The sequence below is a fragment of the Lygodium microphyllum genome, chromosome 20, assembly GCF_053477565.2.
Source record: "Lygodium microphyllum isolate KBCC chromosome 20, Lygodium_microphyllum_v1.1.10, whole genome shotgun sequence".
Lineage (NCBI taxonomy): Eukaryota > Viridiplantae > Streptophyta > Polypodiopsida > Schizaeales > Lygodiaceae > Lygodium > Lygodium microphyllum.
In genome coordinates this window covers 125148907-125165041 of record NC_141154.1, presented here as the reverse complement: position 1 = coordinate 125165041, position 16135 = coordinate 125148907, and the positions used below count along the sequence as shown (strand labels likewise).

Below are 16135 nucleotides of genomic sequence, written 5' to 3'. Positions count from 1 at the left end.
GGATCCGTGCTTGTACATGAAGAAAGCCTGTGATGGTTCTTTACTGATTTTGGTACTCTATGTGGATGACATGCTTTTAGCAGGGACAGCTCATGAGAAGCTAGATGCTCTTAAGGCTCAGCTCAAGAAGAGCTTTGAGATGAAAGATATGGGACAGGCCTCTCATATACTTGGTATGCGCATTACGCACGATAGATCTCAGGGACTCCTCTATCTATCTCACAGAGGGAGTACATATATAAAGTTCTTGAGCGCTTCCGCATGCAGGATGTTAAGCCTAATGGATGTCCATTACCTTCTCATGTGAAAGTTTCATAGGCCGATTGTTTGTAGACAGATGAGCAAAGGGCCGAGATGGCCAAGATTCCATATGCATCAGCCGTGGGCAGTCTTATGTATGCCATGATAGCCACCCATCTAGATATAGCTTTTGCAGTTGGGGTTGTGGTATGTTATATGGCTACACCTGGCAAGAAACATTGGGATGCCATGAAGGGTATCATGAGGTACCTAAAGGGCACATCAAATATGTGCCTTTGCTATGTTAGCCAGGATACAGGAGTCGTGGGGTGCATTGACTCTGATTATGCAGGACATGCAGATAGTAGGAAGTCCACTTTTGGCTATGTGTTCACTTATGTTGGAGGGGCTATCTCTTGGATGTCTAGGGCACAGAAGTGTATGGCTCTTTCTCCTATAGAGGCCAAGTATATTGCAGCCACAAAGGCTTGCAAGGAGGCTATCTGGTTAGGCTGTTTGATTGCAGACCTTGGTATGATAGATGCTATGCCTACATTGCATTCGGATTCTATGAGTGCCATTCAATTGGCCAAGAATCTGGTCTTCCATGTGAAGATGAAACATATTGAGGTGAGGTATCACTTCATTCGCGAGGTCATTGAGGATAGGTCTGTTGACCTTATCAAGATTCTGACTGAGCAAAATCGTGTAGACTTGCTCACGAAAAGCCTCACTACAGAGCACTTTGCCTTTCTCAGGAGATTGATGGGCATTGGATGAGATGACGTCTTTTTCCTCATCTTGTGTTATATGTGTACATGTTGTACTGTCTTTTCTTTTTTCTCTCTCACTGGAGCAGATTCGCCTTTAAGTGGGAGGTTGTTGGGGGGTAAAGGCGCTTTCGCCTAGCTGCCCCTATATTACTACACTGAAAATACCCACCACTGCACACTGCAGATGGCGGATGCTTGTCACAGTCACTTATTCTTTATTCTTTTAGTGACAGTTTGAATAAAGGAAGGGCTGGCTACACATTGTGGCCGTTGGAGTTCCCACTTTGAGTTTCACTCTCTCTCTTGCTCTTGCTCTCCATCTGCCATAGCTCTCACCACCAAGCTTATTCCTCCTAGGTTCCACTTCCCTTTTAGACCCTTTGGTACAATGAATTACAATAGCGAGAAGGAATATTTTAAAAGCGAGATGGGTGGGAACATGTATGCATACTTGATAGATTTAGTGCATGTACGATTTTCCTTGGAGAAACAAGCATGGGGGTACCACATGGAGAGCAAAGTGTCTTCACAAGGTGTACTTCTCAAATGAAGCTTGGTGGATACATGTGGCAATTAAGTAGCTTTTCTCTTTGACCACTCCATCTTTGATCATTTCCCTTTGATGATTAGCTTTGATCTATTTAAGAATGAAAATTCATGTGGTAGAGGATCCATTATTTAAGATTAATACATTTTTCTTGAGACGAGAACAATATCAACAAAAGGTGGTGGAAGCATGAAAAAGCATCATCTTTTAGGGTCATGGTGTAACTAAATGGGACAAGTGCATTGAGGTAGTCAATATCTAAGGAACCTCAAAATATAATGGCCATCACAATAAAAACACAGATTTCATAGGCATATAAAATGCCAAGATTTTCTTTATGCTATTGTTGTGGATCTTCTTAATGACTAAATTTTTTTTAAATATTAAAGCATTAGGGGAGAAGCAAGAGAGGTATGCCATGTAGAGAGCATGTATTTTAGCTAGGAGGACACCCTAATTCTTTTTTCTTCAAAGTGATTGGAAAAATAAAACAACCATCCAATAGTACATAGGAAAAGTCATCGATGATAGAGGAATAAATCATACAAGTGAAATATTCCACAAATGCTCAAATTTTTTGTAGCCATAGTCAATGCATCTTATTTGCAAAGAATGGAAGATATTTTAGATTCCATGCCAAGACTAATAGAAAAACACCACTTTCTAAAGGTGAGATAGAAGATGTGGTTTTCTCAATGAATGAAGAAAATAGAAAGCTATTGGGATTGACGAGCTTCTAATTGAGCTTCTAATTGAGTTTTGAATGCTTCATAAAATTGACCTTGAGGTCTCCTTTAAGGCAACACTACAAGGATTGGAGGTCACTTATGATGCTTGCCTCTTCGTACAAAATATTGGCTAGAACATTAGCAAATAGAATTCAACTCTCTTTTGGTTGAGTGCATTCATAAAAGGCAATATGGTTCATACATGAAAGGATGACCCATCGTGCAATTCTTAAATCTCAATTTCACAATTGATTATGCATTCCAATTTCATGACGACGAATCTCAACCTCAAAAAGACTCATGATTGGATTAGAGGACTTCATCTTAGTAGTGCTTAAGAGAATGAGATTTGGTGATATTTTCTTGTATATGGTCACAACATTCTCCTCTATTGCTTTGGAATTTTTATGCTTGAATGGATATACATAGAAACCCTTTATGCTTATCCACAAGAGAAGGCTGTTCTCTTGCAACCCCTCTTTTTGCTATTGTATTAGACCTAGTTCTTGGAAATCTTGATCTTATTATTATGAGGGGCAAAAAGGGGTTTATCCTTACTAAATGGGATGGTGCATGGTGGCTAGCTGTTTAAGGATGACAACTCAAACATAGTTCAAGAGGATCCTTGTAGTATTTCCAAATTGTTTGAACTCTTTGATAGGTTGTTTGAGGTTTTTGCTTGGTTTTTGGTTCTTGAGGTAGTGAGAAGAAAACTAAAGTATTAAGGCTTACTTAAATAAAAACAAAGTGTGCTAGCTCAATTTGGGCTAGGATATAGAACTAGGGAAAGTAGTGATATACTTGGGATATGACTAACCTCAAGGCAAAGGATTTATTGGTTTTCCATAAAATCAAAGTGAAGATATATTATTGGAAGGGGGCACATCTTAGCTTTGATGGGAAGCTAACATCTATTAGGCATATTTTACAATATTTGATAATACTTATTGCCACAAATTTCTATTTCCACAACATGATATATCATGAGGTTGAGAAGATCTGGTTTTTAGTAGATTTGTAAATGAGGCTCTCGAGACTATTTTAGTGTCTCAAAAGCAATTCCACAACTACCATTGTATTGTGCAAATTAAAGAGCTCTATATGAGCATGTAAGTTATGGGGGATGTCCATATGTTCTAAAATTGTCATGTTGCATTACAAAAGAAGTGTATATGAAGAGAAAGAGAGAATTAGGTGAAGATATCTGATAACTTACATTAGAAGTGATCGTGAAAACTTTCAAAATCACAGTAAGTAACAAGCCAAGGCAATCATACCAATGAGCGGCAGCCTAGTTGGTTGGGTGTGTGTAAGTTGTGGCATGTCTAAGGATCCAATCTCACAACTAGGTGGCTTTGCAGTGTGCTCACCTTCGGGTGAACTGTGGGATAATCTCGTCGAAAAATTTCCATGAAAAGGTGAATAAAATATGCATTACAAAAAGCAAGGATAATCTTTTATGCCATGGGAAGGCATGCAACGATCTTCAAGATCAAAGTAAAATCAAATATCTAATTAATACTTATGTTAATTAACGTTAGTAAAATCTTTGTAAGCAAACAACAAACAACAACAGATCTTTACTCACCTTGGGTGAAATGCAGGATAATCCCGATGAAAAATTACCATGAAAAGGTGAAGAAAATACACATTACAAAAAGCCAGGGTAATTATTTATGCCATGGGAAGGCATGCGATGATCTTTAAGATGAAAGTAATATCAAAGATCTAATTAATACTTATGTTAATGTTAATGTTAATTAATGTTAGTACCGTCTTTGTAAGCAAGCAACAAACAACAACAGATCTCTACTCATATGAAATGGCGAGCGAGCGCGAACGCGAGCGTGGGGGCGTAGAAGCTGCAGACGAAGAGAAGCAGCGGCAGCTGGCCCTTCAGAGAGCCGGCGGCTGTCTGTTTGGCGGGCACACTCACCGAGGGATCTCTGTGGGTGGATGGACCATCGAAGCCAAGAAGCGCTCCATCCTCAAAATGGATGCTGTTGACCAGTAAGCCCTTGCCCTACCACGCCATATAAGAAGCCTCTGCGTGCTTGTAGCTGGCTTTGCTTGCAATTTATCCAACCAGGAAACCTAATCATGGGTGTTATGACAACTCTGTTCTTCATGGATAAATCTAATTCTAGATCCTAGATTTTATAGGCAGAGTGTAGAACCTCAGAGAGAGGTCTTGAAATAGTATTTAAAAGGCCAAGAGCTAATGAAATGTTAAGCTTGACCAAAAAAACTACTCTCTTTTTTTAAGAAAAAAAGTAATGGATATTTATATCATATCATATCACATAAGGAATACAAAAGTCACGGCAAAGGGGACAGAAGAAATGAAATTGCAGTGTGCCAAGAAATCAAGTCCTCCCTAGGGAGGGTCTCTCTCTCTCTCTCTCTCTCTCTCTCTCTCTTTCTCTCTCTCTCTCTCTCTCTCTTTCTCTCTCTCTCTCTCTCTCTCTCTCTCTCGTGTGTCAATAGATAGAGCTATGGTGTTGACGAGTTTCACTTTAGCAAATATATCATAGAGGGCCTAAGATATGTGCACCATAACCCTATGAAGATGGTAGGAGAGTTAAGAGCTCTTGTATACATTGATGCATTATCTCTTGTTTATTCATATTTCACTTTGTTTATCCACGATGAGACATAGCATAGACCGGTTCAACTCAACATTTTGGTTTCTAATAGACATTAGATGTCCATCTCTCTCTAGGAAAAAAGAACTCGCTCCCACCTCCCTAAACTCCAAAGAAGAGGAAGAAAATGGTGCCCAATGTCTATAATGTCAAACTACAATGGAAGCTTTTGAGAATTGAAGCTCAGTAAGAGACGTCTTGAATGTAAGCATGTAGTCATGGATATGTTTGGCTTGCATCATAAACATTTGCATAGATTCTCCCAAACTTTAGTATAGAGTACATCGGCAAATTCAGTCTTCAACACTTTTTGTTTTCATCCTCTAGTTCTGTCCTTGTTGGCTCCTAGGGTGGGGACTTGTGCAACCTCCCTCAACTTTCACATTTCCCCCCTTAAATGGGGGCAGCATCCTGCCATCTTGCATGTTTGTGGTTTCATTTCTTGGTGGGTTGATTGCTGCATTTCTTTGCTTTGTAACCAAGATCCTTGCTTTCACCTTCTTAGATTAGCTAGATTTCATCTTACTTGTTTGTCAAGCCATGGACATCTTTGGCAAGACAACTTCTAGGATCATAGTAACTTGGGACAGGAATGGGAATGGGGATGGAGAGGAATTGCCATCCCTTGTCTTCATGAGAAGGGGCTCTAACGTGGGGATGGGACTAGGTTGGTATGGGGATGGGTAGCTAGAAAATGGTCATCCCATGTTACTATGTCTAGGATTCATGCTTTGTGTGTGTGTGTGCGCGCATGTGTGTGTGCATGTTCAAGAGGCCTCTTCACCTTGCATGCTTATTAGGTACTCTCATTGCTATGCTTGCTCTATCCCAGTTACCCAATGTCGACAGATTTGGGTGGTTAGGGTATTGTAAAGGAATGCTAGGGCAAACATAGAGGAACATAGTGTTAGAGAGATCACAGCCAGGCAGGTTTCAGCCTAGTGCAGTCCAGTCGGACTGCTGCAGTCAGACCTGCAGCAGTCGGACTGCCACGTGGCAGTCCGACTGCCTGCAGCGGATTTATTCCAGGCTGCGCCCTATTTTGGCACCCCGTTCTAGGTGGTTTTTCGCCTATTTATTGCCGACGTTTCTAGCAGTCTATACACTCTTCTCTGTCGCAGATTACAGACCGGTGCCGTGCAGATTTCTGTCTCTGTTCGCAGATTTCAGACAGCAGACAGTGCAGACTGCAGCAGACTTCGAGGTGGACAGCAGGTCGCATCGTCGAGGTAGAGACACGCAGTCCAGCGCACTGCGCCCGTGTATATCTTTGTATTCAGCATTCTTGATACAACAGATCTTCATTGTACACTGTCTCTTTCTCTCCCTTTTCTCTCTGCGTTTTCTCTCTCTCAGTCCTACGCTTCCGCACCGCTGCACTCTGACATGGTATCAGAGCAGTGTTTGAGGGCTGACTAAGCGAAGAATCAACCTGAAAAGGAGTTTCCATCGCGACACAAATTTGCGTTTTTTGCGTTTAAGGGCAGACAGGAGGGCTGCGCCTTGGAACAAGGCTGAAACGAGTGTGGGCGCACAGGAAAGGAGTACAGGTGGTGGATTTGCTGCTGTTTACTGCTGTTTGACGCGGAGGAAGTTTGAGTTTTCAACCTAAAAGTGCAGGTTTTGCTTTTTCATCGCCTCCGGCGGGTGAAGAAGCTTCGGGACGCGGAAGAGCCTTAGCAGGCTGAGTTTACCCAGTCAGAGGGGGCTGCTTTTGCGTTTGAGAAGGCATTGCAGGTGAAGATGTCTACAGAGATGGACTTGGAGTTCCAGGCGATTATGGACCGGAAGGTGCCTGTCTTACCGGCTCTTCCTACAGATCAGAAGCTCGACGGCGACAACTACCGCATTTGGCGCGTTATGATGTTGGCCATCCTAGAGTCCTATGATTTGGCGGAGTTGGTACATGAAGATATTGACCGGCCTTCGGTAAGAGATGAGTCCAAACTCTCTTCTGATGCTCGTGCGGAGTTGTCCAGGGCCCAGTCTCACTGGGATAAACTGAATGCCAGGATTCGATCCTTTCTCTTTCTATCATGCACTACAGCCGTGATCGCTCACATCGAGCACTTGACGGTGGCTCGTGAGATATGGCTGGAGCTTGATCAAATGTACAATCGGATGACCCTGATGAAGAGGGTTTCTTTGGAGGTACAGATGCGGACCTTGTCCGTCAATAAGTCTTCTTTGCTAAGGGAACACATTAACAAGCTAAGGTAGCTACAGATGCAGGTTCAGAATGCGGGGAAGCCAATTTCCTCCGAAGACATGGCGATTACACTCTTGTCCCAGTTGCCGCCACGATTCGGTACATTTTACTCTGCCCTTATTGCTTCGGGGCGAGAGTCTACTCTTCGGTGGGAAGAGTTGGTTCCTATGGTCCTGGACCAAGAGGAACAGTTAAAGGGACAGAATGCTTCCAAGACGGAGGCGTTGACAGGTCAAGCCTCTCAGAAGAAGGGGAAGGACCAAAAGAAGAAGAAGGGGGATAACAAGTCCAAGAAGGACAAGGAGAAGGACAAGGACAAAGACTCCACATGCCATATTTGTGGAAAGACTGGCCATTGGAAGAAGGATTGCCCTGACAAAGACTCGAAGGACACCAAGAAGAAGGAAACCAAGGATTCTGGAGCGGTGGCTGCACCCTCATCAGCTGCATTTCTACATTTAGTTGTCATTGAGGACGCTTCACCGAATGCTTCTGATGCTGCGATGGCGGCTCCCCAATCTCGAGAGTGGATTATTAATAGTGGTGCCTCACGGCACATGACTCCTTCATCAGATGGTGTTGCCCAGCTGCGACCTTCGCGTGGGCAGGTTCTCATTGGAGACAGCTCTTCAGTTTCTATTGCAGGTCGGGGTAAGATGCAGCTTATTCCGGATGGACGAGGTGGCACCCATACTTCAGAGGTCTTGCATGTACCAGGATTGGGGTACCATCTCCTTTCAGTTCATAAGATTTGCTCCCTTGGTCTTTTGGTGGAATTTAACAGTTCTACTGTGCGAGTCCTTGATCGTGAATTGAGGAAGGTTCTATCATCTGGATATGAGGAGAACGGCATTTACAAACTGAAGTCTTCCACTGCCCTCTCTTCTCTTCTTCTTACCTCACAGTCACAGTCTGAGTTATGGCATGCTCGGTTTGGTCACCTGAACTATGACTATCTTCGGAAGGCGTCACGTGGACAGCTTGTTCGAGGGTTGCCGGATATAGTGGTGAGCCAGCAGCCATGTGTCTCCTGCATACGGGGGAAGCAGCATCGGGATGCCATTCCCCACACAGCTTCGCGGCGGTCTACTTCACCGATGGAGCTAGTATCTACGGATCTATGTGGCCCTATGAGGAATGAGTCCCTGCGTGGGAGCTCGTACTTCATGCTGATCGTGGATGACTACAGCAGGATGACATGGGCCTACTTTTTGGCACTAAAGTCAGAAGCTTTCTCGCACTTCAAGGATTGACTTCTCTTTGAGGAGAACCGATCAGGCCGGAAGTTGAAGACCTTGCGATCCGACAAGGGAGGTGAATTTGTGTCTAATGAATTTGCTCGGTTTTGTGCAGATAGAGGAATTCACCAGGAGTTTGCCAATACCAATACTCCTCAAGAAAATGGTATTCTAGAACGGAAGAACCGCAGTGTGATCGAGATGGCGCGCACCATGATGGAGCACCGACAGACCCCTCAGGTTCTGTGGGCCGAGGCTGTGGCTACTGCAGTCCACATCCTTAATCGATCCCCTACTTCGGCCGTGGAAGGGATGACTCCATTTGAGGCTTATTTTGGGACGAAGCCAGATGTTTCTTACTTTCGGGTCTTTGGGTGTGATGCCTATGTTCACATTCCCAAGGCTCACCGTGACAAATTTGAAGCGGCTTCCCGAAAACAGGTATTTGTTGGCTACAGCTCCCAGTCCCAAGGCTACCGACTGTATGATCCCGTCAAGCGGGATGTATATACTAGCCGTGATGTGCGGTTTGTGGAGGTTCCGGTTTCTTCAACGGGTGAGGAGCATCCCGTTCTTGGAGATCCAGGGGAGAGTTTGGCTCCTTCTACAGTTCCACTGGAGCCTGTGCCATTTGATTATGATTCTGTTTCTGACACAGAGTCTATTGTTCCACCGGATCCTTCTGAGGAGTTACCACCGGTGGACATTCCAGAGTCTTCTACTGATGGAGAACGACGAGGGGAGGTTCGGCCTTCTCCTCGCTGGGCCCGTGACACACTCCGTGATTCAGGGATCGAGGGGGTTCCTGAGGAGTGGGGACTACAGGATGGTCCGCGGCGGTCACGGAGGCACCAGGCGCATTCTTCGGAGCTTGTTTGCTCCAATTATTGTTTGATGTCCCGAGTTATGGAGGATCGAGAGCCCACCTCCGTGAAGGAGGCTTTACAGTCCGCTCCATGGAAGAAAGCTATGGAAGCTGAGTTGGAGGCTATTGAGAGGAATGGCACTTGGTCACTTGTGCCACGCCCCCCGAAGAAGAAGGTGATTGGAGTCAAGTGGGTCTTCAAGACCAAATATCTCAGTGATGGTACTTTGGATAAGCACAAGGCTCGCCTTGTTGCTAAGGGTTTTGCCCAGCGCCCAGGGATTGACTGTCATGACACCTTTGCCCCTACAGCTCGTATGGCAACCATTAGAGTTGTTCTTGCTTTGGCTGGCCATAGGAGATGGCCTGTTTATCAGCTGGATGTGAAGTCGGCCTTCCTGAATGGTGATTTGAAGGAGGAGATCTACGTTGAGCAGCCTCCTGGTTTTGGTTCTTCAGATGGGAAAGTCTATAGGTTGAAGAAGGCCCTGTATGGTCTCAAGCAGGCCCCGCGAGCTTGGAACGAGAAGATTGATTCGTTCCTCCAGACTCAGTTGGGATATCGGCGGTCCAAGGCCGATCCGCAGCTGTATGTTCACACTTCCGAGGATGGTTGTGTGCTGTTTGTATTATGTGTTGATGATTTGATTGTCACAGGTGATGATGCACAGCAGGTCAAGGAGACAAAGTCAGCTTTACATCGGACGTTCGAGATGACGGATTTGGGGCTACTCCATTTCTTTTTAGGCCATGAGATTTATCAGTCTCAGAGGGGGATCTTTCTCTCCCAACAGAGATATGTACAGGAGCTCTTGGTGTCTTTTGAGATGGAAGATTGTCGGGCCCTCTCTACTCCTATGGATCCGAACTGGAAGGCCACTTCCCACTCAGCTTCTCCTTTGGCGGATGCTTCCCGCTATCGACAGTTGATAGGGTCCTTGATTTGGCTTCTCAACACGAGGGTTGATCTATGTTTTGCTGTTGGGCTCTTGGCAGGGTTCATGAGTGAACCTAAGACGGTGCATTGGCAGGCTGCTCAAAGGATACTTCGGTATCTGAGGGGGACGTCTGATTTGGGGATTCATTACCCCGCAGGGACAGATGGGTCAGATCTTGTACTTGCAGGTTGGAGCGACTCGGATTGGGCCGGTGACGTGGACCACAGGCGGTCTACAACAGGTTACTGCTTTACTTTGGGTGCAGGTGTTATTTCATGGAGTAGCAAGAAGCAGCCCACGGTAGCCCTTTCGTCTACTGAGGCGGAGTATCGGGCCGCATCTTCCACCACATGCGAGGTTGTGTGGCTTCGGAGATTGTTGGAGGAGCTTGGGTGCCCCCAGACTCGTCCTACATTGCTGCGATGTGACAATGAGAGTTGCATTGCCTTGGCAAGAAATCCTGTTTTTCATGCCCGGACGAAGCACATTGAGATCCAGTACCACTTCATCCGAGAAAAGCTTCTGGATGAGACCATCACTGTGGAGTATTGCAAGACGGAGGACAATCTTGCGGATTTGTTTACGAAGGCGCTTCCTCAGGCTCTACTTCGGCAACATTCCAGATCCCTCAGGCTTCTGCCCTGCCCAGGCTCTGAGAGGGGGTGTTAGAGAGATCACAGCCAGGCAGGTTTCAGCCTGGTGCAGTCCAGTCGGACTGCTGCAGTCGGACCTGCAGCAGTCGGACTGCCACGTGGCAGTCCGACTGCCTGCAGCGGATTTATTCCAGGCTGCGCCCTATTTTGGAGCCCCGTTCTAGGTGGTTTTTCGCCTATTTATTGCCGACGTTTCCAGCAGTCTATACACTCTTCTCTGTCGCAGATTACAGACCGGTGCCGTGCAGATTTCTGTCTCTGTTCGCAGATTTCAGACAGCAGACAGTGCAGACTGCAGCAGACTTCGAGGTGGACAGCAGGTCGCATCGTCGAGGTGGAGACACGCAGTCCAGCGCACTGCGCCCGTGTATATCTTTGTATTCAGCATTCTTGATACAGCAGATCTTCATTGTACACTGTCTCTTTCTCTCCCTTTTCTCTCTGCGTTCTCTCTCTCTCAGTCCTACGCTTCCGCACCGCTGCACTCTGACACATAGATGGTAGGACAACCCAATGAACACAATCCGATGAATGCTCAATGAAATTGATAGTGTATAGAGGTGAAAGTTATACATGGGGCCTTGAACCTTTGTGTTTCTAGGACTGCAGCAGAGGTGAGCTGCGAGTGGTGTTGAAGATGCCAATAACAATTCCAAGGTTGTGTTGTGCTCAGGATGGATCCCAAAACACAGCAGTAGCAGTCCATTGGGAATGATGATAATGTGGATAGAGTGGGGGAGCGAAGCGTAGTGCTTTGGGCCACAAAAATAGGGTGTGTAGGCTGAAAACACAGCTCAATCTGGCAGCAAATGATGACATGATGATGATGTCAGTTGGCTGTCCATCAGCAGCGGAATACATAGGTGAAACACAGGCTGGAGATGCTGGTGACAAGATCAGAATGAGGAAAGCATGCCCTTCTTGTCTAATATAAAGGGTGCTCTCAATTGGGCTGTTTTGAAAGCCTAGGCTAATCAAGTAAGATTGAATCTTCTTGTACCATGCTCGTGGTGCTTGTTTCAGCCCATACAAGTCTTTTCGTAGCTGGTAGATTTTCTTTTCCATACCCTCCTTTACAAACCCTGGTGGCTGGCTGACATAGACTTCCTGATTCAAGTCACCATGTAAGAAAGCAATCTTAATGTTAAGTTGATATACGTTCCAGCCATGATGTGCAGCCATGATATACGTTACATATACACTTCATTTTGCATCCTTTTTTGACAAATTTAGCACATCAAATTTGTGTTATTCACAATAGGCTTTATCCATTGCAACATTTCAATATCTTTTAGCAAGTTATTCATACAACAAGCTATGTAGTAAGAAACAATAATATGAGGATGGATGTTTTGTAAAGCAATGCATGTTGATCTATTTGCGGTCTACCATCAATAGCAAATTCCACACTAAGTTTTTTGCCAATAAACTCCACTGCATCTGCCCACTCAGCAACAAGTGTATTGATTGACTTTTCTATTCCTGAAGCATCATGAGATGAAATGAAGTACATCTCACCTCGAGAGTAAGTGACCGCCCCATGAATAGGCCTCTTGCACGAGTCACTTGATCCATTTGGAATGAGTGACCTATCATTCTTTTGCTGTGCATGCTTGGTTTTCTCAGTTGCTTGCTCCACCACTTGCCTTTCCTTGTCAAGTAATATGGTATGCATAGTCTTTGCTGAAGGAGGAGCATAAATTGGGCCATACTCCCTAATCTTTTTGCACATTGCTTTGATTTATTTTGACCTAGCATGAAACACGATTTAATCATGAAAAAGAAGGATACAACAACAATATCAACTTTCTTTGTGGGTCCCAAGTAGCCTCAACAATGCATTGTCACTTGGGAAGATCAATTGATAAATGCCTTGTAGATACTCTTATTGCTTGGGAGGATCAATTGATGCATGCCTTGTAGATGCTCTTATTATAAATACATTTGGTGAAACGCCCCCTAGAATCCAACTTGCACGAGAGACATGACACAAGCCATATCTAGGAATAAAAGGGACTGGACATTAGACTCACCTCCCAACCATAGAGCCAAACGGGCTCAGCCTCGAGCTTGGGAGCTAGCATCACTTCGGTCATGACCATATCCCAAGGGTTGGTGTCTAAAACCAACCTTCCTCCTCAGATAGGGTGGTAATTCCCTAATTACAACTTAATTACATCAGCATACAATCAATGCAAATCTGAAAATACAAATTTACCTACTGATCTTGGATAATGCACACCCGATTGGCCCCAAAATTGGCGCCCCTTTCGGTATTTCTTTAGCTTTATTGAAGAAGAAGTTGATTTACAATGGGATTCTTCCAATCCCTTTCGGCATTCCAACTCCCCTTGTTGTACAAAATCACTAGCAAGTCTTTAATCTGATTTGCCCCTTGATTTGGGTAATCAATTGGCCTTTACCCACTTTGATGGAGATGGAAAATGCTCCAAATTTAATTATTTGCTGGTCCCTCCACTTGAATAGGCTAAAAATAGCTTTAGCCTTGTTGAATCCAAGTCTTGGAGCTTTCAATTTTTGGCACGCTTCTCGAGGCTGTTGCTAAACCCTAATTTCTGGCAGATTAGGGTTTACAGCATAGAAATCTGAAATTTCTCAGCCTCCAAGGTTCCAAATGCTGAGATCTTTGGAGCAAGACTGTGAAATGGTTGGAAGATGAAAAGGAAAGCTGTAGAGAGAGAAAATTCAGAGTTTTGTTGCGAAGAATGACTGAAAATCAGTCAAATGTAGCTGCCGCCCTACCACAATAGCATGTAGATGCAAAGAATTGAAGAAAATCAGTCATTTACTGCTGTTGCCCTGTCTCAACAGCTTGTAGATGTTGTCACCTAGTGTTGATTGGTCTTTTTCTCCCCCGGTTGCCTAAGAAGGTCCTCCAATGGCTGCAAATTAGACTAGTAGTCTCTCCTCCCTCTCTCTTGCAAGCTGAATTTATAAAAATGCCTCTCTCTAGTCTCTAAAGACGTTTTTCAGTCTTGTATGGGCATTTTTGACAAGTGGCAACCTTCCCAAATGGTTTTTTCAGCATTTTTCATAATTAAATATTAATTTTCAGCCTTTAAATACTGAAAATTAATCTAATAATTATTTCGGTGTCCTGAAAAATAATTTGACTGACCAATAATTAATTTGGTTAGGCAACTTCCATTCCTGAGTGTCTTTGTGCCATCTCTAACTATCAGATTGGCGTTAGGTACCATTAAACACCACTTCTCTAATGTCACCAACAATTGACACTTATGTCCAAATGGATGACTTAGGCCAACAACTGGCACCAGATACTACCAAGTATCTATGTAGCATACCATATAGCAACTTTTGCCTTTGACATCTCGTGATTTCTTTGGGTCCAGGGCTCGTAAATTTACTTTAATCCCAGTTGCACCTCACATGTGCAATATTTACTTAATCATGTGATTAAAAATTAATCCACATGTTAAGTGAGGTTTCAAAAATACATGTCCTCATGACACTCGGTAGGGCAGAAGCTGCATTTGACTGATTTTCAGTCATTTACTGCTGCTGCCCTGTCTCAACATACTGTAGATGCTATCACTTACTGTTGATTGGCCTTCTTCTGCCCCTGACTGCCTCAGAAAGGTCCTCCAATGGCTGCAAATCAGACCAGTAGCCTCTCCTTCCTCTCTTTTGTAGACTGAATTTATAAAAATGCCTCTCTCCGATCTCTAAAGACGTTTTTTAGTCTTGCATGGGCATTTTTGACAAGTGGCAGCCTTCCGAAATGGTTTTTTCAGCATTTTTCATAATTAAATATTATTTTTTAATCTTTAAATACTGAAAATTAATCTAATAATTATTTCGGTGCCCCAAAAAATAATCTGACTGGCCAATAATTAAATTGGCTAGGAAACTTCAATTCCCGAGTGTCTTTGCACCATCTTTGACGATCAGATTGGCTTTAGGTACCATTAAAGGCCACTTTTCTAGTGTCACCAACTGACACTTATGGCCAAAGGGATGACTTAGGCCAACAACTGACACTAGATACCACCAAGTACCTATGCAGCATAACTTATAGTAACTTTTGCCTTTGACATCTCGTAATTTCTTCGGGTCTCGGGCTCGTAAATTTACTTTAATCCCAATTGCACCTCACTTTTGCAACATTTACTTAATCATGTGATTAAAAATTAATCCACATGTTAAATGAGGTTTCAAAAATACATGTCCTTATGACAGTGTCCCATACTATCCTAGTATATGGATGCATTGGCCAACAGGCCAAGAGTCCAAGAGTAGCGATTACACAATGAATGTGCACAATAGCCTATAGGGTCCTAAGTCCTATAAATAGGATCTGGTTAACTCGGAAGTGCCCTTATTGCAATTGCACTAAGTCACTTAATGGCCATCGTGACCAATGCTACTAGCGCCCATCCAGATGTCCAAGGACATAATACTTCCCCCCTTATGAATGATTGTTGTTCTCAACAATATCCTTAGGGACAAAGTGAGAAAAACGACTCTTCAATGAACATATCAACTCCCAAGTAGATTTTGACTTGGGGTGGGTTTTCCACTTGACCAAATACTCAAGATAATAGGTCCGATGGGATCGTTTAGTTCGAAGGTCAAGAACCAAGTTGGGTTTGAGTGGAATATAATGAGCAGTATCTTTGAGCAGTGGGACTTGCTCAATTGGAACAATCAATTCATCTTGTCCCAATCGTTATTTCAAATGTTTCATGTGGAAGATAGGGTGAACTTAGATTTTTCAAAGGTAAATTTAGCTCATAGGATATATTAATCAACTTTTTGGTAATTTGGAAAGGACCACAATACCTTGAAGATAGTTTATAATACTGACTAGTAGTCATTGAATTAGAGTCCTTTGGGACCTTAAGGTAAAACCATATGCCCTTTTGGAGCTCTCGAGGAGTAAGATGTTGACCAGTATAAAATGTGGCATGATTCTTTGCTGTTTTACTTCTTTTCCTAGCAATCATTAACATCTTTTGCATATTGTGCAAAAAGTCGACTATGGATTGAATTTTCACTCCTGTGAGCTTTGTGGCAATCGGTGGTCTCGGCTCATAACCATACATAAGCATAAATGGGCTACAACTAGTAGCCGAATGCTTAGCACTATTGTGAGCAAACTCAATTTGAGGATGATATTTCTCCTAATTAGATTGCCTATGGGAGACATGCACACAACATATCCTCCATAGTTCAATTTTTCCTTTTGCTTTATCCATCGGTTCATGATGTTCCGAGGACGACATGGACAATTAAGTTTTTAGTTTTGAAAAACCGT

At 43.7% G+C, this 16135-nt stretch overlaps 1 protein-coding gene across 1 annotated transcript in view; it reads left to right on the top strand.

Annotated features, from left to right (window-relative positions):
- The first annotated feature begins 4071 nt into the window (after nucleotides 1–4071).
- LOC148019351 (TIP41-like family protein) overlaps nucleotides 4072–16135 on the top strand; it is a 70374-nt gene continuing 58310 nt past the window's right edge. The window contains exon 1 of the mRNA XM_087660996.1: nucleotides 4072–4298. Within this exon, the coding sequence (XP_087517122.1) occupies nucleotides 4111–4298 (188 nt within the window). The 5' untranslated portion in view covers nucleotides 4072–4110. The remainder of the gene's footprint in view (nucleotides 4299–16135) is intronic.